Here is a 22,875-nt window from a genome sequence, read left to right on the forward strand (position 1 = left end):
TTAAAGCTGAAGCTGTGAGCCTTGAGAGTTCAGCTCAGAAAGACGTGAAGTCTGTGGTTCCCCATCCAGCAAGACGTCTCTGTTCTGGACCCAGAGTTGGAAGGGCCAGAGCTGGGAGTCAGACCCCTGGGAGTGGGCACCACACCATACCTGTTGTGTGGCTGTCAGAAAGTCACAAAACCTCTCCAAACCTCAGTTTCTGTGTCTGTACGATGAGGCCTCTCTCACGGGTTATTACAAAGGTCAGGTGGAAGAAATCGTGTAGTCTTTTTAAGAACAATAAGCATTGTTCAGATGTGAACAGGAAAATAGTCATTGATGCCTGACGGTCTGCCCCTGCTCTGGGGGGTCTGGCCTTTGGCCTTGGCTGTGGGCTGCAAAGCACGATGAGGCCCTCTTGACTCTCCTCCTGGCGCAGCCATGGCCCAACCGTGTGGAACAGGGCTGTCAGGACTGTGGGTCCTGTTCCTGCTCCAAGTCAGCCTGGAGCTGCTTGGAGGATAGTCCCGTCCTTTAACCTGCCCAGGAATTCTGAACGGAGCCACACAGGCTCCATCAAGTGAGACTCCCAGGGGACCCATGGTTGGGTTTGGCAGGAACTTCTCAGATTAGAGTGACTAAGAACCAAGGTTTTAGAGGCACCAAGAGCTGGGGTCAGACTGTGTTTGGCACCACTCTGCGATGGTCAGTCTCTCTTCTGCCCTCGTGTGGAGCAGCGGGGTCCCAGCAGCCCTCCACCCAGGGCTGTGTTAGGGTGAGGTGAGGGAAGCCCTCAGCTTCCTCCTGGCAGGTGGGGAATTTGGTGCCCCAGTTTTATCCAGCCCACAGCATGTTTCACAGAGCAGGGTAATTCACGTAGGGTCCAGGTTTCTGGATTCTCTTGGGAATCAGGTGATCTCATATCCTGACCGGCATGAGTCCATGGCCACAGTTGGCTGCAGCTGAGTAGCAGCTGCCCCGCAGGGCAGTCCTGGTTATCACGGGCTCCGCATAGTTCAGCCTGCTCGCCATACTGTCACCTGCCAGCCTCATCTCAGCTCGTGGGTTTGCAACTCCAGAGGCAGCCACCGAAAGTCTGAAAATGAAGGTGGGGCGTGTCTGCCCTGGACCTGATGGGGTCTGCTGGGCTATGGGTATTAGATGCCCTTACTCTTTTCCTCCAAGGACTATGAAAGCACCCCTGGGGGTGGCAAAACTGTGCTGCCTCTGACTTCAGCAGAGTGGGGGAACAGGAAACAGCAGTGCCTTTTCACCAAAAGCCTAGGTGTTACAGGCAGGTGGGCTGGCAGCTGAGTCTGACCCTGCTCTGTGACCTCAGGCAAATTTCTTAACTTCTCGGAGTCTTATTTCCTCATCTATAAAGTGAGGATAATAACGCTGATGTCAGTGTTGTGTGGATTAAATGATGTGCCGTAATGTGATGCACCTGTTTTAATGCCTGCCTCAAGTGGGTGCTTTGTACACACCAGATTCCTTCCGGGGTCAGCCTGAAAAAAAGTGATTTATAAACTGCTGGGATGTTTAACCAGAAGCTTTGAGGCATATTTAAGACTTGTAGAAAACAGAAAACTTTTAAGCTATGAAGTTTGTCAAAAAATACTAAATATAAACAAATATGTGAGTCCTTCAAGTTATGTCTTAACTTACTTAAACTGTATTTCAGTTTTGAAACCTTTGATGTGAACAGCTTTGAACAGTTTTGCATTAATTACGCTAACGAAAAGCTGCAACAGCAGTTCAACCTGGTAGGTGACTTTTCTGCTTTCTTGAAAGTAGTTAGGTGTGTGTGTGTGGTGTGTGTGGTGTGTGTGTGTGTGTGTGTGTGTGTGTGTGTGTGTGTGTGTGTGTGTGTGTGTGTGTGTGTGTGTGTGTGTGTGTGTGTGTGTGTGTGTGTGTGTGTGTGTGTGTGTGTGTGTGTGTGTGTGTGTGTGTGTGTGTGTGTGTGTGTGTGTTTTTACACAGAGAGGCGGTCTGGCTCCTTCCCTCTTCAAACCTCCCAGTTATTAAAGGAGCTACATGCTGGGTCACTGCACCACCTTGTGGCCGTTATCTTGAAACTGCAACTTCCCATCCTATTTCATCTTTGTGGAGCCACTTGCCAACTTTTCCATTTCAGTTCAGCACCTGCCATTCTTGGATACAGACCCCCCCTGCAGCCAGACCAGATGACTTAGTTTCCCCAAGGCTCCTGTCCTTGTGGTATCTGCACCTGCTTCTCTCTCTGCTGTCACCCACCTGCCCTGTCCTTTCCCCATCCCTTCATCTCCACCTGGACAACTCCTTGCCTGTCTTTTGAAATTCAGCACCTCCCACACAGCTCCTGAGGAGAAGATGGTGTGACATCAGGGAGAGCATGGGCTTGTGTTCAGACTGAACTGGGTTTGAATCTCAGCTCTGCTACCTCCTTCCTCTGGGACCTTGGGCTCTTTGAGCCTCAGTTTCTCTGTTTTGAAAATGGGTCAGTAAGATCTGCCTAATATTCTGGTGAAGAGAAGACCTAACATTGACTCAAACGCAGCAAATGTTTCTTTGCTTTCCTATTTCTTGCTCCAGAATTAATCCATGTGTAAGCATTAGATTTCATCCCATTGCGAATTTCTATTCTGTTAGCATTCTCAAGGATTCTCTGAAAGTTTAGCATTTAGTAACTGAAACTAAGGTTTATTCCAAGTGGATATGCAGCATAACTCACCTGAAGTCAAACTGTATCTGCAGATCCTGGCCCTCCCAGGACTCAACCTCAAATAATACATTTACAAGACACTATCCCGCACCCCAAATACATATCAAAGTTTGCAATTCCGTTTTTTCTTTTTTTTTAATTCTGCTTTTCCTCCTCTTCTACTTCATCCTCCTCCTTTTTCCTTTTTTTTTTTTTTTTTTGAGTAATCTATCAATGTGCAGATCCTCCTGGGAGGCGTAATACGTTAAAAATACCAGCATAAAAGCCCTAGTGAGCCCATCTCTCCAAGCTCCTGTCCCATAAATCAGCCCATTGCTAGACCCTGCACCTGGGCAACCTCAGGGAGCTGAACAGTGACAAAGCACCACCTTCCCCTCTTAGCCTCCTTACCCTCTACACTCCTTTTTGTGGTTAATGCATCACCACTGACCCAGTGTCTTGAGCCTAATGTTCATCCCAACCTCTTCGCTCCTGCTCATCTTCCTCCCACAGTGCCCGGCCACCTCAGAACACTGGGCTGGGTCCTGACTCGGCTTTCTGCCTCTAGTCTTGCCCTCTTCAAAACCATCCCCACCTCCAGACCGAGTTATCTTTCCTGAACCCAGGTCTCCTCGTGAACTCCATAGATCCTCACTGCCCCTAAGAAAAGGCCACAGGACCGAGGTTCTCTGGGGCCGGGGGACATAGAGGGCTGATGCGATCTCGCCTCTGCCATCCTTTGCAGTCTCATCCCATCGCCCCCCACGCCACCCCCATTACTCTGGGACGCTCTCTTTCTCTGGCCTGTGCGGGTGCCCATTGGTTCTCAACCACCACTTGTTGGGCTTCCTTGCAGCTCCCACTGAGATTCTCCTGTGGGAGCCTTTCTCCTCACAGCCCCTGCCCCTCCTGCCACCTACAGCCAGGATGGACCTGAGCCAGCCCTCTGGGAAGCCTCCCTGACACCCTCATGGCCCAGACAAGCAGTGAACAAAGCTCTCCATGTTGTTGGCTTCTCACACGGGCCCTATAGCCAGCATTCTGGGGCAGGCTGGCTCCCACCGAGACAAAGAGGTTGGGTCTGCCTTGGACAGTGGCTGTGGCTGTGTACAGGGAGGGGCTCCAGAACCACCCTGGGTGCTGGAGGTGGCAGGCTGGCCAGGCCTTACACCCCAGGATGTGGGGACCCACTCAGTCTGGGCGGGAAGATGACAGCTAGACCCACGTTAGGACCTCAGCAGCGTTGATCACAGGCAAGGGGGTGGCGTGAACCTCAGGGTCTTATGTAAACGTTACAGATTAGTCATGGTCTACATTGTCCAAATACTTGTGACCTCTTCTTCAGAAACACACTCATATTCTCTTTCTTTCTGTATTAACTTTTGGATTCCTAGCACGTCTTTAAACTTGAACAAGAAGAATACATGAAGGAAGATATCCCTTGGACTCTGATAGATTTTTACGACAATCAACCAGTTATTGACTTGATTGAAGCAAAAATGGGTATTTTGGAGTTACTGGATGAAGAATGCTTGGTAACTTTTTTAAATCATTGGTTTTTTTTTTCAACTTTGGAGTAGTCATAGATGAATGTATTGCAAAATGGATTTTTTTAATGTCCATGTAAATTCCAGATGTGTTATCAACTGGTTGGATATTAATGCTGGGACAGCAGTCCATAGCAGGAACCTCAGGGAGCTGGGTGAACCTCCCACCTTCAGCCTGTGTAGCCCACCCCTGGGTGACATGCGTGACCTCTTAGGTCATGCCCAGCAGGGAGGAGCCCTTTGAAGCTGTCCCCAGGGATAGATATATGGAGTGGACATGGAAGCAGCAGGTGGCCACACGCCAGTTGTTCATAACTAACAAGAACTGAGTTTTGTTTTACTTCCTGATTCTATGAGTCACCCATCAGGAGGTGCAGCTGAAAATCAACATCATAAAACTGAGAAAAGAGTCTCTAGGAATTTTCCTAGTATTATTATTACCTTCTGGGAGGAGCAACTTCACAGTGAGTCAGCCTAGCATTGTCCCCCATGGGGCCACAGGAAAAAACAGTCCCCAGGACAGTATTCATTTTTTGGTTTATTTTGATGTTTAAATATATATCTTATTTCTTTTCCAAAGATTTATTGGTACCCCCTCAAAATAATTATGTTGAAGACTTCCTGGCATTTTCTCCCTAGAGTTCTCAATCCCATGTTTCTTCTCACAGATTGTCCTTTCTGGTGCCTCCTGTGCTTCAGCCCCTGCAGTGATGTGAGATTGAAGGCAGGCATCAGGGCCATACATCTGGAGTGATCTACTGGGGGAAGGGTGCAGAGGCCAAGGTAGCCTCTAGGCCATATTTGTACCCCTTCTACAGAGACATCCCCTGGGTGACCAGTGTCACAAAGACGTATACAGGAGTCATTTGGACGCAGTGGGTTATTAGATGTGAATTCAGGCTGAATGTAATTGATGGCTTCAAAATCACCAGTATCAAGAACAAGTTTTGCAACTAGCTTAGTTTGAGTAGGTAAGGTCTTATTTCAAGGAGATAGTTATTAACGAGGCAGTGAAGTAAAAGAAAAACTATTTTCCTGAGGCAGAGGATGGGGAGGACTACGTTTGGGTTCCAGTCTTCCCCCGTTCAACTGAGAATAAAAACCATGTTCACCTAATGGAGTCCATGCTACCTTTTCCTGAACCTTTGGACTTCTTTGAGAAGAAAAACTAAAATACTGCCAAATTTGCAGAAATAAAACCCTTCATTTTTACATTATTATACGACCATTTCTTTTTTGTCAATAGTATCTTGTTCTTCCAAAAAGGCACTGATACGTCTGTTTAAATATCACTCTAAAGAATGTTAAGATCAAGGACACATTTATGCCTAGAGTTGCTTTTTAGAAAGGAGCCTCAGATCTAGCGCAACCCCCTCCGAGGTGGGAGCTCATCTTGGTTTCCTATAATTAGCGCATTTCCCTGCCTCTGTTCATCTTTCATCTCTAGTTTTCCTACTTGCTACTTGGTTTGCTTTTCTCTTCCAGTTACCGCATGGAACTGACGAAAACTGGCTTCAAAAGCTGTATAATAATTTTGTCAACAAGAACTCTTTGTTTGAAAAACCCAGAATGTCAAACACATCCTTTATCATCCAGCACTTTGCTGATAAGGTAAAGTCTGGACCGGTGCCGTCTTCCTGGGAGAAGCAGGCAGGCCGGGGACTTTGCTGGTGGGATTGCCACACTTAGCGTGTAGTTTTGATGAAGGATACGTGCGTGTGTGTGTGTGTGTGTGTGTGTGTGTGTGTGTAACAATTCTTAATTTGTTTTTATCACAAAGTCCATGAGTTTAAGTTGTACTGCTTTAAAGATAAACGTGTTGCCAGTGGACCTCATTTCTGATTTTGAATTTATTGTAAATTCACTAATCTTTTATCAGTTTATTTTCTCTATGAAATTATTATAATCAAGACAGCATAGTTGTTTCCTACATTGAAAGGTATGTCTTTTTTTCAACGCTTTCCTTTTTTATTGTCATAATGTATTTATGACATTGGTAACATAGGTTGACTCAAGATGATGGACTTTCTAGGTGATCTTTATTTTCTTCTTTATCTATTTTTTATGAAAAAATGTTACTTTAATAAAAATTTATTTTAAAAAATCACATTATAGAAAGCTTAGGAAATGAAAGGAAAAAATAAAAATCACCATAACCACTTGCCCTAAATATGCTCTCATCTTGTTTTCTTTCCGTAAGGAAGCTCCTGCCCTCTGTGCCATTGTCCAGTCGGCTTTTACTCCAGTGGCCTGGCCAGTGCCTGGGGGTCGTGGGGACAGCCTGTGCTTGACTGTCCTAGAGGCTGTTGCTGTGGGTTAGAGTCTGCTGGTTGTGCCTGAGTCCCCGAGGGGGCAGAGGAGGGGACAGCCAGCTGGACAGCGGTAATAACCTTTGTGGGCTAGAGGAGTGCTGTTTAACGTGACTGCCTCTCAGTGCTCAGAGTTTCTCAGATAGGTTCCTGAAAAGATGCACATGAAATGAATGATGATATATCAAGTTATATTTTCTAGTTGTTGTCCTTCATAATTTCACAGTTGTGACCTCATGGGGAAAAGAGGGAAAAGGATGAGCCTTCATGCAAAGCACACATGGGATTTACTTCAAGAGACCGTCTCTCTAGTACAGAGTTTCTGTACCTTTAATCTTGTCACCTGGCACTTCCAAGAAGTCCGTCCTAAAAGGGCTAACAATGCAGCATGTTGTGTGGACTGTGGGTTGGTGGGGAGAAACCACACACCCTGTACAGTTAGCTTAGGTCCTCAATTTCATTTGCCGAGGAAATAAAATTGTTTTGAAAGTGAGACAGCTGTGCTTAGATACAGCAAGTCAACACGCTTTCCCTTGGTCCCCAGGGCCCCCAGCAGAGGCACTCAGCCGCCTGTGACACTGTCCCTGCAAACAACCTCCCAGGATCAGGAAAACTCTGTATTTTTTTCACCTTTGCTCATTCATACCAGAGCCTCACACACAAGCTTGGAAGAATCTGGACAGCAATCCATGTGCTTTATTCACAAAGGCGTGTTCACAGACAGCCAGTGTTCCTGGTTCTTAACCCAAACTCTGCTCTAGTAAGGACACTTTCCTACCCAGGGGGCAAAGCAGAGTCCTTGCTCAGGGATCTCTGAACACCCTCTCTGCCTCCAGATTCCAGCACCTCTGACAGCCTGTTTGCTTACAATTTTTTATTTTTTAATTTTGTGAAGAATATATATCATGTATTAAAATACACAATCCAGAGACTTGGCTGTTGTAAATAATGCTGCAGTGGGATGCAGTAGAGATGCCTATAGATACATATCTTCTCATTTGTGTTTCTGTTTCCTTTGGATAAATACCCAGGAGTGGAACTGCTGTATCATATTGTAGTTCTGTTTTTAAGTTTTTGAGGAATCTTCATACCATTTTCCATGGTGGCTGTACCCATTCACAATCTCATCAGTGCACAAAGGTTTCCTTTTCTCCACTTCCTCGTCCACACTTGCTATTTGTTGCCTTTTTTTATGATAGCCATTCTGACAGGTGTGAGGTCATATCTCATTGTGATTTTGATTTGCGTTTACCTGATGATTAGCAATGTTGAGCATCTTTTCATGTGCCTGTTGGCCATCTGTATATCGTCTTTTAAAAAATGTCTATTCAGATCCTCTGACCATTTTTTTAGTAGAGTTATTTTTTCTTTTTGATGTTGAGTTACATGAGTTCTTGGTATATTTTGGATATTAACCCCTTATCAGATATATCGTTTGCAAAAAACTTTTCCCATTTAATAAGTGGCCTTTTCATTTTGTTGATAGTTTCCTTTGCTGTGTAGAAGCTTTCAATGTTGTCCCATTTGTTTATTTTTGCTCTTGTTTCCCTTGCCTGCAGAGACATATCCAAAAAAGTGTTACTAAGACTGATGTCAAAGAGCATACTGCCTGTGTTTTCTTTTAGAGTTTTATGATTTCAGGCCTTACGTTTAAATCTTTAATCCATTTTGAATTTATTTTTGTGTATGGTGTGAGAGTGGTCCAGTTTGATTCTTTTGCATGTAGCAGTCAGTTTTCCCAGCACCATGTGTTGAAGAGGCTGTCTTTTCCCTGTTGTACATTCTTGCCAACTTTGTCATAGATTAATTGCCCATAAAAATGAGGGTTCATTTCTGGGCTCTCTCATTGATCTATGTGTCTGTTTTTGTGCCAGGACCATACTGTTTTGATGACTGTAGCTTTGTAACTACCCAGAGATTTGAATGTTTAAGCAGCCACCAAGAATGTGTTGTTGTTTAAGGAATTCAAAAAGCCTTATAAATCAGAAAGGCCTTCATGGAGGGTTTTTCTAAGTCAAATTGAAACAGGGCAAACACTGACCCATTCTAAACCTAACTCTAAGGGTATTGTGGCCTTGGAAATCTGTGTGGTCAGCTGGTCTGTTTTTCTTTCCTTTCTGCCACATTAATGCTGATTTAGGAAGACATTTCTGTTTGAACCCAAAGGACACCACTGAACTTTCTTCCTTGTCCTGGTGGCTTCAAAGGCAGAGGGAGCCCTGAGTCAGATTTCCTTATATTAACTGCACAGGTTGACTGGTCACCTGTGGCTGGATAGAACTAACAGGTGAGTGCAGGGCGATCAGCAGCCAGTGGCCGATGGGAAGTCTAGGCAGTGGGAGAGCCTGGGGCTTTCCGTCAGATGACATAGGCCCAGCTTTCTAAGCTTCTGTAGTTTGGTTGCTGTGATAAATAGAAATAGAATCTGTTTTTAAAACATGGCCCTTACAGCCCCTCCATTAATCTTTCTTTAAAAGGAAAAGAAACCTGTGGTACTTAGATACTATCTGCTTTTGCCTCTTTGGAAATAATGAATTCCTTTCTTCGCATAGGTAGAGTATAAATGTGAAGGTTTCCTGGAGAAGAACAGAGACACCGTGTATGACATGCTGGTTGAAATTCTGAGAGCAAGCAAGGTTTGTAAAGTCTTGAGCGGTAATTAAGGTTATTCATTATGTACTTGACGTGGATCTCGATGTGTATCAGGAGAGAGTGACAAGTGTGTGTGTGTTAATTGTCTTGTAGTGGCAAGTTGTAGCTCCTCTATACAAAAAAAAAGTGACAAAAAAAGTGACTATTTTAGAATTGTCACTAAAATATGCTTGTAGCTTCTGAAAAGGTGCAGATGTCCATTATATGCAAAGTCAGAAAACGAACATGCAGGTGACAGAGGGGAGGGACAGCTAATATGATCACTTAAAGAATCGTAATTCACAATTTATTCATTCACTCCCAAATACTTACACAGCACCGACCATGTGCCAAACACTGTCCTAGATTCTGGGGATACGTCAGGGCCCAAGGCAGGCAGGGTTCCTGCCCTCCTGGAGCTTACATCCCAGAGGGAGCAACATGCCTTAAACAAGAAAGCCAGCAATGGTAGGCAGTGCTCAGTGAGTGCCCAAGGGAAACCAAAGCAAGACGGAGCGCTGCCCTATTCATGTGAGCCCCTCGAATCCGTGGTTCTGCATGAGGAAGTATCCTCCAAAGAGTGACTTCTGGCTTTTTTCTTTTCCTCTTTAAACATTTCCTTTAATTTAAGAATTTTAAGGATTCAAGTTCTTCAATTTGAGAATAAAGAAAATTCATACACCATCCTTCATTTTTATGACAATTTGGTTATCATATTTATTTTCCTTCTTTTAAAATTTTGACAGTTTCCCAGATGAGCCTGAGCACTTCCACTAGTAATCACAAATAAATCACAGGCCATGACAACTTCAGTTATTAAGATGAATTTACGACAGAGAATTGACTGTAGAAATGGCCTGTATTCCTATTGTGTCCAAAATTAGTTGACTTACTTCGCCAGTTTTTCCCTCACCCCAGCTTACCTGGGGTCCGGTCTGGAAGAGGAACACAGGTCGCAGTGAAGTACAGATGGGTCTCTCCACTAAGCCCACCAGCTGTCAGAGGCCTGGGGATCTCAGGTCCACTTGTTCCACGGGGGCTGCAAGGATGCATGAGGCAGGAATTCTCCCCCAAAGGAGATTCTCAATGTCTAATCTAAAGGGAAAAAACATGAGATCTACTCTAAGAGAGAAGATAAGACATTAACTGATGCAAGGTAGAAAGTAATGTGTCTTAAAAGAGGTATAGATTAAAAAAAAATTAAGAAAGCTCAGAGGAAGTTGGGATTAATTCATGCTGCAGCATCCGGGAAGGTATTGTGAAGGTGGTGGGGCTGAGAATGTTATAATAGAACCTTGAATGATGGGTAGGGTTTGGATCTGTGGGGATGAGAATGTGGGGTTAGGAGGGAGGAGATTCCAAGTACGGAAGCAACATGAGCCGTGGCACAGAGGTAGAAGTAGTAAATGTTTCTACCTTCCTGACACTTGGAGTGATACCCACATATAGACAGTCACATGGCTTCCTTCCTGCTCCCATTCCTGGGAAAGAAGCCACCAGTCATCCCGAGTGAGGACACCCCCCTTGCGGAACTGAGATTCGGCCGAGATTGTTTCTGTACCCTCCACAGGCTGAGATGGGATTGTTGTGACCATTTCCTTGATTGCATCTGCTGAGGGCTGTGGGTGAGCACCTTGGACATGAAAACCCTCTCTGTTCCTTCCAGTTTCATCTCTGTGCCAGCTTTTTTCAAGAGAATCCAGCTCCTTCTTCCCCATTCAGTTCAGCAATCACAGTTAAATCTGCAAAGCCAGTCATCAAGTCAAACAACAAGCATTTCCGGAGCACAGTGGGAAGCAAGGTACCGAGACAGTGCGTGAGGGTGAGGGGGCTGAGGGCAGAGAGCCAGGCGTGGGTGGGACCCATTCCAGGCCTGGACATGCGCACTGGGCTTCTTCAAATCTAATACAAATGCAAAGAGTCGGAGCTCATCATGCCTCAGCCTCTAAGGCCATGCCCACCTGAGCAAACCACATGTTTGCACTGTAACGTGATTCACTAAGCCCTTGTCTATTTGGGAAGGGCTCTGTCCACTAGAGCAGGACATGCTGATAAATCCAGACACAGACGAAACCTTTCAGATGTTTATGCAAGAAGTTAATTTTTCCTCTTCTTGAGTAACTTGCCAAGGTTGGACATTTTTTTTTTTTTAACCTTGATCTCAGCATTAAATTCCAGCACGCCATTTGTTGTCTGACCTTGTTTCTTAGTTCCGCAGCTCCCTGTACTTGCTCATGGAGACCCTCAATGCCACCACGCCCCACTATGTCCGCTGCATCAAGCCAAATGATGAGAAATTGCCCTTTGAGTAAGTATTCTTCTGCAACAGACAGGGAAACACCGAGGAAGTCATGATGCTGGAGAATTTGCTTAGCATTATCTTGAAGTTTACTGTTTCTGGGTTCTTAAATGATTCAAAACAGTCATGCTCTCTACGTATCATGTTAGCACAACCCCTCTGGCTAAGCTCTCATCTCCAGGATTAAGCAGAGGGCCTAGATTTGAAAGAATTAGTCTATAGTTAAAGATTGTACAACTGCAAAAGCCAGGACATTTCCCTAGACGGTAAGAATTTGTGTGTGTGTTCGTAGGAAAAAGGCCACAGCGGGGTCTGAAGTTTTGCCCTCAAACATGGCATGAGCCCTTAGACTTGTTCTCTGGAGCCCCAAGGCAAAGACCCAGACCCAGGAGTGGAAGTCAGGAGTCTCTTAGCTGACTCGAGCCAAGAGGTGCCTAAGTGGGGAGCTCTGTCCTGGAGGTGGTGACTGTGTCTCTGGGTCCCCGGTGGGTCAAACCTAAGCCAGAGGGCCACCTGTGGGTGTCTTGTGAAGGGGACTCAGCCTCCAGTAGGCACCAGGACTGGTGAGCTTGGATGTTTCTTCCACACTCATCCATTTCCCCACCAGGCTTCGTGTGTCACCTCCATCAGAATCCACTTCTCCTTTCTCTGTGTCATCAGTGTAGCTTTCTGAACTGTTAACACAGAGGTGCTGTCTTCATTTGACCTCCAGCACGTATGTACTAAGCCTCTGCCGGGCGCCTGGCCTGGGGATTGCGCAGGTGGACCCTGCTCCCCAGAAGCTCCCTGTCGGGCCAGGCCTGCTACACTGTTGATGGGCCTGTGCCTCAGTTATGACGGCTTAACACCGCCTCACGTTGTCGTCTTTAAGGTTTGACTCCAGAAGAATCGTTCAGCAGCTGCGAGCCTGCGGGGTTTTAGAAACGATTCGCATCAGCGCACAGAGCTATCCTTCCAGGTATGTTGTCAGTCCTTGTGTTGGGGGAAAAGTGCCCAACTTCAGGTCTGTGCTGAGAATCAGAGGAGGGGCTGCCCTGTTTTCTGCCAGATACTTTCGTAAGATTCATAAGCTTTCATAAGGGCCAGAGAGGGCGATAAACAGGCAGCGTGTGGGACAGAGGCCCCGGCCCCTCCACCCCACCGCCGTCTCCGAACTAGTCTGGGTGGCCCGCTGCCCCCCCCCCGCCCGGTCTGTGGGGCCCACAGACACCACGCGCTCCCTCCAGCCCGCCTCATTAGGTCCGCCCTGACCTTCCAGGTGGACGTACATCGAGTTCTACAGTCGCTACGGGATCCTCATGACCAAGCAGGAGCTCTCCTTCAGTGACAAACAGGAGGTGTGCAGGGTGGTCCTGCACAGGCTCATCCAGGTCAGTCCTGCTCCTTCTGGGACCGTGGGCTCTCGCATGCTTTCCGCTCCTTTGCCTCTGTCTCAGGGCTGTGACTGTCACGAATGCCTAAGAAGCAAGGAAACGTGCCCCGAGCGTGTGTGTGCTCTGGAGACCAGAGTAGAACCACTCCCGGGGCATCGTCTCCTGACAGCAAGAAGGACTGAATTTGAACCCTGGCCTCCCCAGCCCTACCGTGTCCTCCTGTCCTGCTGTGTCCTCCCACACAGGGAGCTTCCGTGGGCTGGGCCTAGGCTACAGTCAGCTAGATGGTCACTAAGCCAGGGGTTCCCAGTGTGGCACTCAGTGTGGAGTTAGAGCCATGAGTTGTGGAAGCGAGGTGGGGAGGCAGCTAGGATGGCCAGGAAAGCGGTGGTGAAGGGAAGCCAAATGGAGATGGAAACCAAGCCTTTCCAGGTGCCTCTGCTCTTCTCTGGAAACCACATACAAGAGGCGGGAGGTCTCCAGTGGTCCCACCAAGAATCATCAGCAATGTCCCCCTTCCCAACCCACAGACACCTCAGCCTCAAGCCCATTTCTTCCCCCAGAGAGGCTTTAAACAAACAAGTGACAATATGAACTTCTAGGTCACGATCAGAACTTTTCTGCTTGTTGAAAGAACGGATATGTCAAAATAACAATGTTTATAGTGTGTTTGGATCTCCACACATCATTCCCAAATAACTGTAGAAAATCTGAAAGATTTGTTTCTGATTATGTCATTTTTGTCTTCCAGGATTCTAATCAGTACCAGCTTGGTAAAACCAAAATTTTCTTCAGAGCAGGGCAAGTGGCTTATTTAGAGAAACTCCGGCTGGATAAACTGAGGCAGGGTTGTGTTGTGATACAAAAGCACATCCGTGGCTGGCTGCAGAGAAAAAAGTTCCTCCGGGAGAGAGGAGCCGCCCTGGTCATCCAGCGGTACTTCCGGGGTCAGCAAACCGTGAGGTATGTTGGAACCAAGGGAACGTGTGGAACTGCACTTTCTTCGCTGAGCACTTCCAGGGGGCGGGCGTCCTTTACTCTGGGACCTGGGTGCAGACGTGCGCGTGCACGCGTGCGTGCGGTCCCCGAGGCAGCCCCAAGCATCGAGGCCGGTGTGTCCTCGGGAGCAGGTAGTGCTGCCTCTGCCTGCTGTCGCCATGTGGCAGAGGTGACAACCAGGACCCTGGAGAGAGGGAAGCCCCTCAGGGTGTTGCTGAAGAGGGTCAGGATTCCCAGGGAGATCAGCTAGAGGGGCTGTGCCCCTGGTTCCCGGGAATTGAAAACGCCTGAGATGATCAGGGTCCTAGTTGAAGCCTCTGAGTAAACACACCATCGGTAGCCGCTGACCAGTGCAGGTGGTGGGCGCAGACAGTGCGGAGTGGGCCCTGGCAAGGCTCTGGCAGCAGGCCCTGAGCCCCTGGGTGGGGCTGCCTGAGAAGAGGGCAGTTCCGCCGGCCACGCCCCTCGCCCCTCCCACAGTTTGCAGTACTCCCTAGAGCCATGCTGGGCTCCTTCCTGGAGAGCACTCTGTGCTTCTCTGTGTCTGCCCTGCCTCCCTCCTTCTCTCCCTGTGAGGGTAATCAAGGAGGCAGGTGTTCAAGGGCTGTCTGGACTTGCCTTCTGGCACCCTAGAGCCATTATCTTAACACGCACACACAGCCAGCCTTACCCTCCCGGGCCCTTGGTTCAGTTCACAGCAGCAGTCTCCCGGGCCTGGCAGTCGATGGCATGCTCGCCTCTGTGTCTGTCCCATTCATTCCATTTGTGCGCCCTGCCCAGGATGAGGCCTTCATCATGGCTTGCCTCCCACTCTTAACAGCACAGCCCTCCTCCAGCTGTCCTTCCCTCCCGTCTTCCCAAAGCAGCGCCTGAGTGAGCCACGGCCCTGCTCCTGCCTTTAATGTCTCCAGAGCCCTTGTTTCCCAGAGAAGAGCATTCAGCCTTTGACTGTCGTTCAGGGCCCTGCTGGGCCTAGACGCAAACATGAGAATGGAAGTGCTGTGATGACATAGACCACACCTGCCTGGTTCCCACTGCATCTGTATCTAGGACCCAGCACAGGGGCTGTCATTTAGTAGGTGTTCAACAAATATATATATTTTAACAACAAATGGTCCCCAACTATTTTTCTCACCTCACTGACTACCAATTTGCTCCACGTAGCTTATCTTCCAAAGATTTCAGACAAATTCTCTTTTTCTATTTCAGGCACTGCTAAGGCTTCCATGCCTTCGCCAGGCCCTCAGCCTGAAGTGCCTTTTCCAGCCTTCACTGACTTAAAAATCCTACTTTTTCATTGAGGCTGGCCCACATGTTAGCTCTTCCTGAGCAGAATGGTAGTTCAGTAAGATCTCTCTTATAGACCTTTTAGTAGTTTTGTTTTTCCTCTTATCCTACTTGACCATTTCCAAGACTGTCTGACTCACGAGGTAGGAAACTCTGGAGGTAAGAACTTCGTCTTCACCTCCAGTCCTTCAGACAGGGGTCAACCAACTTTTTCTGTAAGGGCCAAACACTCTGGGCTTTGCGGGTCCTGCATTTTCTCTCACAACCATTCAACTCAGCCTTTGTAGCCTGAAGTCAGACATGGGCCATGTGTGAATAAGAGGTGAAGCTGTATTCCAGCAAGACTTGACAGTAGAGGGGGGGAGGCTGCAGATGTGGCCCCCAGGCAGTAGTTTTCCAGCCCCCACCCCCATCCTGACTGAGAGCCTCCAGTGTGATCTCCCACAAGAAGGAATGTCGGGGGAATGAACACGTGCAGTGTCAAAGTACAGTCCTGTTGTCAGAGTCTCTGCAGGTACTTGAGTGATGGTGGGTTGCTGGGCCTGAATGTGAAGGGTGTGAAAGTTCCCATGTGGTGTCTCGTGCCTGGAGCAGATCCACATTCAGATCAGGGTGGAAAGGAGAGGTAATGACGCTGATCTTAAGTCGACATTAGCATAAACCACATACAGAGTTTACTGTGTAGATTTGCAGAATATTTGATATGCCTTAGTGAAAAAGCCCTTCGTGAGCTAGTCGATCTGGAGTAGAAGTCAGGGCCCCGTGGATAACAGACTTACTCTACCTTTCTTTTAACCAAGGAGAGCTGTTACCGCCAGAACCTTAAAAGAAGCGTGGGCGGCCATAGTCATTCAGAAGTACTGTCGTGGGTATCTCGTTCGCAATTTGTACCAGCTGATTCGCGTGGCCACCATCACCATCCAGGCCTACACTCGAGGATTCCTGGCGAGGAGGAGGTATCGAAAGGTGCGGCTTTCCTGGGACTCGGGTTTCCCAGGGCTCAGGCTATTTTTCACTAACAGTAGTTGTGACAGTTTTTCTGCATGAAGACATTGCAGGGAGCGGGGGTTCTGGGATGTGAATGTCAGTTTGAAACTGTCAGCTACACGTGGGATTTGGTTATTGTTTCAGAATTCTAGGTAGTAGGGCTCTGTGGATTGATGACAGGAAACTGGAGTTTTACCCTGTAGAATTATTTTGGTAGTTGCATCTCCCAACAGTGGAGGGGCTGATGAGAAAAAGTGGCGATCCAGTTAGCATTTCACAAAATCTTGTTTTAAAGATGCTGGAGCAACACAAGGCTGTGATCCTTCAGAAATATGCCCGAGCATGGCTGGCCAGACGCAGATTCCAGAATATCCGACGATTCGTGCTCAACATTCAGCTTACTTACAGAGTTCAGCGTCTGCAGAAGAAGCTAGAAGATCAGGTAGGTATTCAGAATGCATCTTTCATATTTACTTTTTCTAGCAGATTTATTTTGTGCTGGTCCAGTTCCTTAGCTATGCTCTAGATGAAATGAAATTATTTTAAGGCAGGACAGGAAAAATGTAACATAAAATGTTCTCTGCTGTTTTAGCCACGATCCCCTCCCCTTTAGTGTGTATTGTGCATCTGCTTTATACATTAACTAGATCCCCTTAGAAGACACAGGAATGCCTACTTACCACGCCCCTCAAAAAAGCAATTTCTTCCTGGTGCCAGCAAGGTAGCTCCTTAAGAGATAACATTTCTTCCTTAATCTGGTAAAGAATCACAATGACCCACTAGTTGCCTTGCAGGACTGTGTAAACTGTCAGTGTAATTACTTTGATATATAACCCTTTGTCTCAAAAACTTACAGAATTTTGCTTTGGCCTCTAACAGGTAGAACAATCCTCAGAGCTTTCTGAAAGACTGTCTCCTGGGTTAGAATCCTCAGATTGGCTTAAATAAAATTCTCTATTTCTTTTTTAGATTGACTATTGATAAACTAATTTTTTTCACTGGTACTGTTAAGATTTATGCCCATGTGAAGAGACTCCAACCGTGTACATGGACAACCTGAGCTGGAAAACAGAAGCACACTCTAAAGGGCAGAGATGTATGGTTGTGTAGGTTGCATACTGCACAAGGGCATCCACCCAAGAGAGCAGGTGGGGCTGAAATCCAGTCTGGCTTCACTTGCCAGCCGACATGTCTTGGTGAAAAGCTGTACTGCCTTGAAGCAGGAATGCCTTTTTCTAATTTGCACAAAGATGCTAAGTTCACGCCAAGCCATTCTCCCTCAGAGGTGCGTTGGCCCAGAGGCGTTGCCTTTTTCTAACTTGCCCAAAGGTTCATGTGGTCTAGCTGCAGCCTGCCTAGTTTGGGAAGATTCCTCATACTACTCCCACTGGCAGGAAAAAACTCCCTCTACCCCCAGCCAGTGGGGGAGGGCTGTGGAGTGCGCATCTGAAGAACTCACTCCTGCATCTGTCACAAAAGGTTCTCCTACAGTAAACTTTAAACTTAACCCTAAGCTGTACCATAGGGTCCTTGGTGAATGGATGAATGTGCAAACCAGAAACTTGGGGTTTTGATGCAGTTTCCCCTCCTTGTGCTGTTGTGCACAGGCCTGCATGTTGTGTAGCTTGTGCAGAACAGCGCTGAAAAACAGCCATGGCCAGCTGGGAGCGGGGCCAGTGGGAGTCCCCACACGGCCTGAGCTCCATACTAGGTGTTCGTGCGCTCCAGCTGCCATAACAAGCCAGCGCAGACTGGGTGGCTTAAGCCACAGGCATTTATTTTCTCACAGTGCTGGAGGCAGAAAGTCCAAGATCAAGGTGCTGGCAGCGTTGTTTTCTTCTGAGGCGCCTCTCCCTGGCTTGCGCATGGCTTCTCCCTAGGTCGTCACATCATCTTCTGCCTGTGTGTCTGGGTCCTGATCTCTTCTTACAAGGACACTGGTCAGGATTAGCCAGTGGGCCCACCCATATGACCTCATTTTACCTTAATTACATCTTTTAAGATGTAATTCTCCAATACAGTGATGTTCTGAGGTACTGGGGATTAGGACTTTGAATTTTGGGGGACAGAGGGGACACAGTTCAGCCCACAACATTAGGATTGGCCTGGAGCTCCAGGGTTGGACTGAAAGAGCCTCCAGCTCAGGAAGGCATGTGCCTGACCAGCCCTGCCTCCCTGTGCTCACTGGGGCGAGGATGCTCAGACAAGCCATTGCAATGACGGATATGGTCAGTGTGAATAAACCTCTGGTTTAGATGAAAGTTGTGTGAAGCAGGTGGAACAGCCTCTTTATTTGCGATAACCCCCAAGTACCTGACGATTCTTTTCTGCAGAACAAAGAGAACCATGGGCTGGTGGAGAAGCTGACCAGCTTGGCCGCTCTTCGGGCCGGTGACGTGGAGAAGATTCAGAAGCTGGAATCAGAACTGGACAGGGCAGCTGCCCACAGGCACAATTATGAGGAGAAGGGGAGGAGATACAAGGCTTCTGTGGAGGAGGTCAGTGCTGGCTGTGACTGTGGACATAGGTTGTGAGCCTTTCCTCGGGCAAGAACACAGCACAGCATTTTCCCACAAAGCAGATTTCTTCAGAACAAATCAGATATTTCTATTGGCTTCCATTACCAAAGGGAGCCTGCGTTTTAGGGGAGGGGAGATTGGAGGCCTAGAGTCTGGGGGAGGAGGAGGATAACCCTTCAAGAAGCAACACATATGGTTTCCTCTTCCATTCGACTTGTGTAAAGTGACGGAAGGCCGGAGAAGGAGCTAGGACCAGATGCTTCCCTCTCTTCCAGCACGGCCTGGGTCCTCTGTCACTTGTCCGTCTGGTGTGTGCCCTGGAAGCATCTTCCCCAGAGCAGCAGTGCAAAGCTTGGGCAGTTGTCATCTCTGTGGTGTAGTAAAAAGAGCAGTAGATGTAAAAATCAGATGTGCTGGGTCCAAATCTTGTCTTTGCTGCCATCTGGCTGGGCAACCTTTTGCAAATCACTTACCCTCTCGGAATTTTGGTTTTCTCATATGTCAAATGAGAATAACAAAAAAGGACTGACAGGGTTGTTGTGAGGATAAAATTATGAGATGGAATAATTTAGCCAAATGACTGTCATAGAGCCCTGCACGAGCATAAACTATTTTCAAAGTAGGTGATCTTTGTTACTGTCTGTTCTGCTGCACCTTCTGAAGTCCTACAGCACCCGGGGCTGTGGCAGCCTGGAGCCTCAGGGCATCCCTCTGCCCTCCTCATGACCAGGTGCCCGGCTGCACCAGCATGGCTGTGGGCATTTCCCGTACTGCCAATCTCTGGCCGTCAGCACCCAGGGGCCCCCAGCTTTCAGCCCAGCAGGCACTTTACCAAGAGAGCTTCTATCATGACCACACATCCCTCCTGAGTCATAACACTCTTAAAGTGTGAATCCACTTTCTATCATGAATTGCTTATATCATGTTAGATGTATAAATACTCTGGCTATTTATAACCAAGAAAAAGACAAAGGAGTTCTTTGGCTTTGAGGAGACTTTGGATTTGATTCCTTGTCCTTGATCTCATCCATGGCCGGGCCAGGCTGGACACCAGTGTCTGTTAAAATCACATGGAGCCCTTGCATGTGGAGCTAAATGCAGCATTTGCAGTGGGCTGGTGCCGGCTGTTACCTGTGGACGGGAGCCGAGACCAGAATATACTGATTTAAAAATACACAGCTCTTCACCGAGAAAAGCGATGGAGACAAAACTCGAAATGAGATTTTAAAAAAAGTGTTTTTTTCCTCCCCTTTGCTAGAAATTGGCAACGCTTCAGAAGCATAATTCAGAATTGGAAACACAAAAAGAGCAAATACAGCTGAAGCTTCAGGAGAAGACTGAAGAGATGAAAGGTAAAGCCCCGGGTGGCCCAGCGCGCGCGCCTCCCCGCTCACCAGGCCGGCCGCCCGCGAACAGGGTCCTGGGCGGGAGCCGCCTTCCAGGCCGGACTAGCGATCGCTGGTGTCATGAGGAAACTTCCGCTCCAGAGAATAACTTTTTAAAAATTGTGGCCATTCTGTCCTGCAGATTCAGCTGGTTTATTTGCATCTGTTGTCAGAGCTCAGCAGACCCTGTCTGTGCCGCAGGACCTCCTGGACCGTTTGCAGGAGTACAGACGGGTGGGCTGTAAGCCTGGAGCTGTTGTATCAGAAGGAGGGGGCGTCTGTGGGTGTGTGCACCCGTGTGTCTGTGGGTGGCGGTGGCCAGGGTGGTTCAGACATCTGGTTTGTTGTTGTTGTTGTTGTTTGTTTTTGTAAACTTTGTGGTGATCCTGACGCATAGTCAGGGGACTGTTGGGGGCATGTTTGTGCCTTGTCAAGGATTTGCACTCAGATTTCAGCTCTGTCCAGGTTACTTAGTCCAAATGGTACTCAACATCCTCGGCTACTGTCCTGGCTCTGAGCAGGGGGCCCTGCTTAGCCCTGAGCCACATGGGCCCCGGGCTGTCAGATGCAGACCCTCAGGACCCGCAGTATCACTTCCTTCGGGGTGTGGAGCAGCCACGCTTGGCCTAGCTCTGCCTGTCTGTATTTGTCCAACTCAAATTCTAATTGCAAGCATTTGCTAAATGCCAGAAAGGGCAGCAGGGACGTGAGCCTGGTGCTTCCTGACCAGATGGGTTAGAGCCCACCCTGGATTATCTATCTTGTCCTGGATCCGTTCTTTAAGCTCCAACGTGGGGGGCAGCAAGAGCACAAGGGTTCAGACCCAGGGTCTAGCACACACACATCAGGCCCAGCCATTGCTGGATATGCCAGGATCTGGAGCAGCATTGGGGGCTCTGGTCCAAGTGCAGGAGAAGCACGTGTCAGGAGGAGGAAGTAAGCACCCTGAGCCCCGGCCAGCAGAGCAGGAGGGCATTTCAGGAATGCCAAGGGTGGGCACGACCTCCTGCTCCAGATGCCGCATGCCCCTTCCCTGTGTCTAAGGGCTGATGACCTGGGCATTGGAGTCTGTGTACGTGTCAGTGATGAACAGGAGGAGGTCAGAGGTCTGTGAGTAAACTCTGAACCTGAATTAGGGAAGGGCTCATCCACGTTCGCCTTTTTTTTTTATTACAATACCTCTTGAATATTTGGTTTTGGTTTTTTTTTTTCCTGACTTTTACAAGGGGAATTTCCCAGAAAACAAATTTAAATTCCTACAAGTGTGTACTGAAAATTATGTATTTGACATGTTTGTATGGATAATTTTGTGCCTGAAAACTTGCATACCCAGTGTTTATAAACTGCTTATCCTGTGGATCTCCCTTCACATGGCAAACAGAGTTTTATGAAAGCATCAAACTCCATTGACCTTTGTGACATCTGGCTAAGAGATGTCATTGAATGCTGTTTCCCTTTTTTTGAGATTCCAACTTGGACAAAGTTGCTTTGGGGAAGAAAGTCCCATTTGAGCAGCCTCTTAAGCCCATTTGAAAATGTCCCAAGATGGTAAGCACCAGAATTGACGTCGGTTCTGTGAAAGACTTAAAAATTGAAATTATACCAAGTATGGTGGCTTCTCAATTAAAGCTTAAGCATTTTCCCTAGTATTTTCTGGCCAACTCATGACATTCTGAAGCAATCATTTTGATTCAGGGACATTTTACACTGCATTAGACAAACTATTAAACTGGTGGCTTTTTTTTTTTAAACCAAGTAATTTGAAGGATTGCTATTGTCACCTCATCCCTGGGTTCCCCTCCAGGGGAGGACTCAGAAATGAGGTAGAACTCAAGAGTGAGGTGTACGCTAAGCACACACTGGGCTGTCTGCATCTGTCATTCAGCCCCTGTTCTGAAGGGCACCTGTTGTGTGTGGACACGTTGGGAACGTGGGGCTGTCCTAACCACAGACTGTCCTGAACCCCAGTGACTGTTTCCTAATGGTCAAGTCCTGCTTGCCCTATACTTTGTGTTGGATTCTTGTGTTTAAATGCAACAGCGGCTTTTTATGTTTCCTCTTCCCCAGATGAAGACAGATGCTTTATTATTTTCTTGGTTATCATGAATGAGTGGTTCTCCACCAAGCTGGTTTTGTTTCCCCCTCCCTCTCCAGGCATTTGGCAATGACTGGAGACATTTTTGGTGTCACAGCTAGAGCAAAGGTGCTACTGGCTTCCCGAGGGTAGAAGCCAGGGATGGTGTTGGACATCCCACAGTGCACAGGACGGCCCCCTCTCCACAGCGAGAAGTACCTGGCTGAAGCATCAGTAGTGCTGACATGGACAACCCCATAATCGATCATTTTCTTTCCAAAGGGTTTCTGTTACTTTTAATATTTGTTGTTTCAACGCCAACATATCTGTTTTAATAAAACAAATGGTATTCAGACCAATAAAAGAACTATGAATGAAACTATAGATTCCAACACAACAAATGGGTGAGGATGATGATTTTGAAATTCTTTTATCTATACTTCAATTTTTAAAAAATGACAGTTACCCTCTTAAATCCCATTAGGAATAAATATCACATGGTTATTCTTGCAGTCTCACTTTCTCAAACGTGACATGAAGTGATAAAAGTGTTGCTTTGCCGACATATTTCAAAGAGCATTCTCTTTTCACAGAAAAAATGGACGACCTCACCAAGCAGCTCTTTGATGATGTTCAAAAAGAAGAGCGACAAAGAATGTATGAAATCTAATTTGTGTTAAAGCCGCTGCTTTCTTCTCTCTCTGCTGTTTTCTGTTTTGCTTCTCAGCTTGCAGTTGCAGATCACAGATATAGGAGAGCAGGGTGTGAATACTTTTAGGAAGTGAGCGACTGAGTTTTGTGAG

The 22,875-nt window shown here is 47.4% G+C and overlaps 1 protein-coding gene across 1 annotated transcript in view; it reads left to right on the top strand.

The window, feature by feature from the left end:
• MYO5C (myosin VC) overlaps positions 1-22,875 on the top strand; it is a 91,164-nt gene that overhangs the window by 33,596 nt on the left and 34,693 nt on the right. Inside the window, exons 11-24 of the mRNA XM_031453041.2 lie at positions 1,664-1,745; positions 4,057-4,197; positions 5,695-5,820; positions 9,071-9,154; positions 10,816-10,950; positions 11,360-11,457; positions 12,320-12,406; positions 12,707-12,818; positions 13,573-13,784; positions 15,908-16,073; positions 16,390-16,536; positions 18,428-18,592; positions 19,872-19,965; positions 22,666-22,729. Coding sequence (XP_031308901.2) covers positions 1,664-1,745; positions 4,057-4,197; positions 5,695-5,820; positions 9,071-9,154; positions 10,816-10,950; positions 11,360-11,457; positions 12,320-12,406; positions 12,707-12,818; positions 13,573-13,784; positions 15,908-16,073; positions 16,390-16,536; positions 18,428-18,592; positions 19,872-19,965; positions 22,666-22,729 — 1,713 coding nt within the window. The remainder of the gene's footprint in view (positions 1-1,663; positions 1,746-4,056; positions 4,198-5,694; positions 5,821-9,070; positions 9,155-10,815; positions 10,951-11,359; positions 11,458-12,319; positions 12,407-12,706; positions 12,819-13,572; positions 13,785-15,907; positions 16,074-16,389; positions 16,537-18,427; positions 18,593-19,871; positions 19,966-22,665; positions 22,730-22,875) is intronic.

The sequence above is a fragment of the Camelus dromedarius genome, chromosome 5 (assembly GCF_036321535.1).
Source record: "Camelus dromedarius isolate mCamDro1 chromosome 5, mCamDro1.pat, whole genome shotgun sequence".
NCBI lineage: Eukaryota > Metazoa > Chordata > Mammalia > Artiodactyla > Camelidae > Camelus > Camelus dromedarius.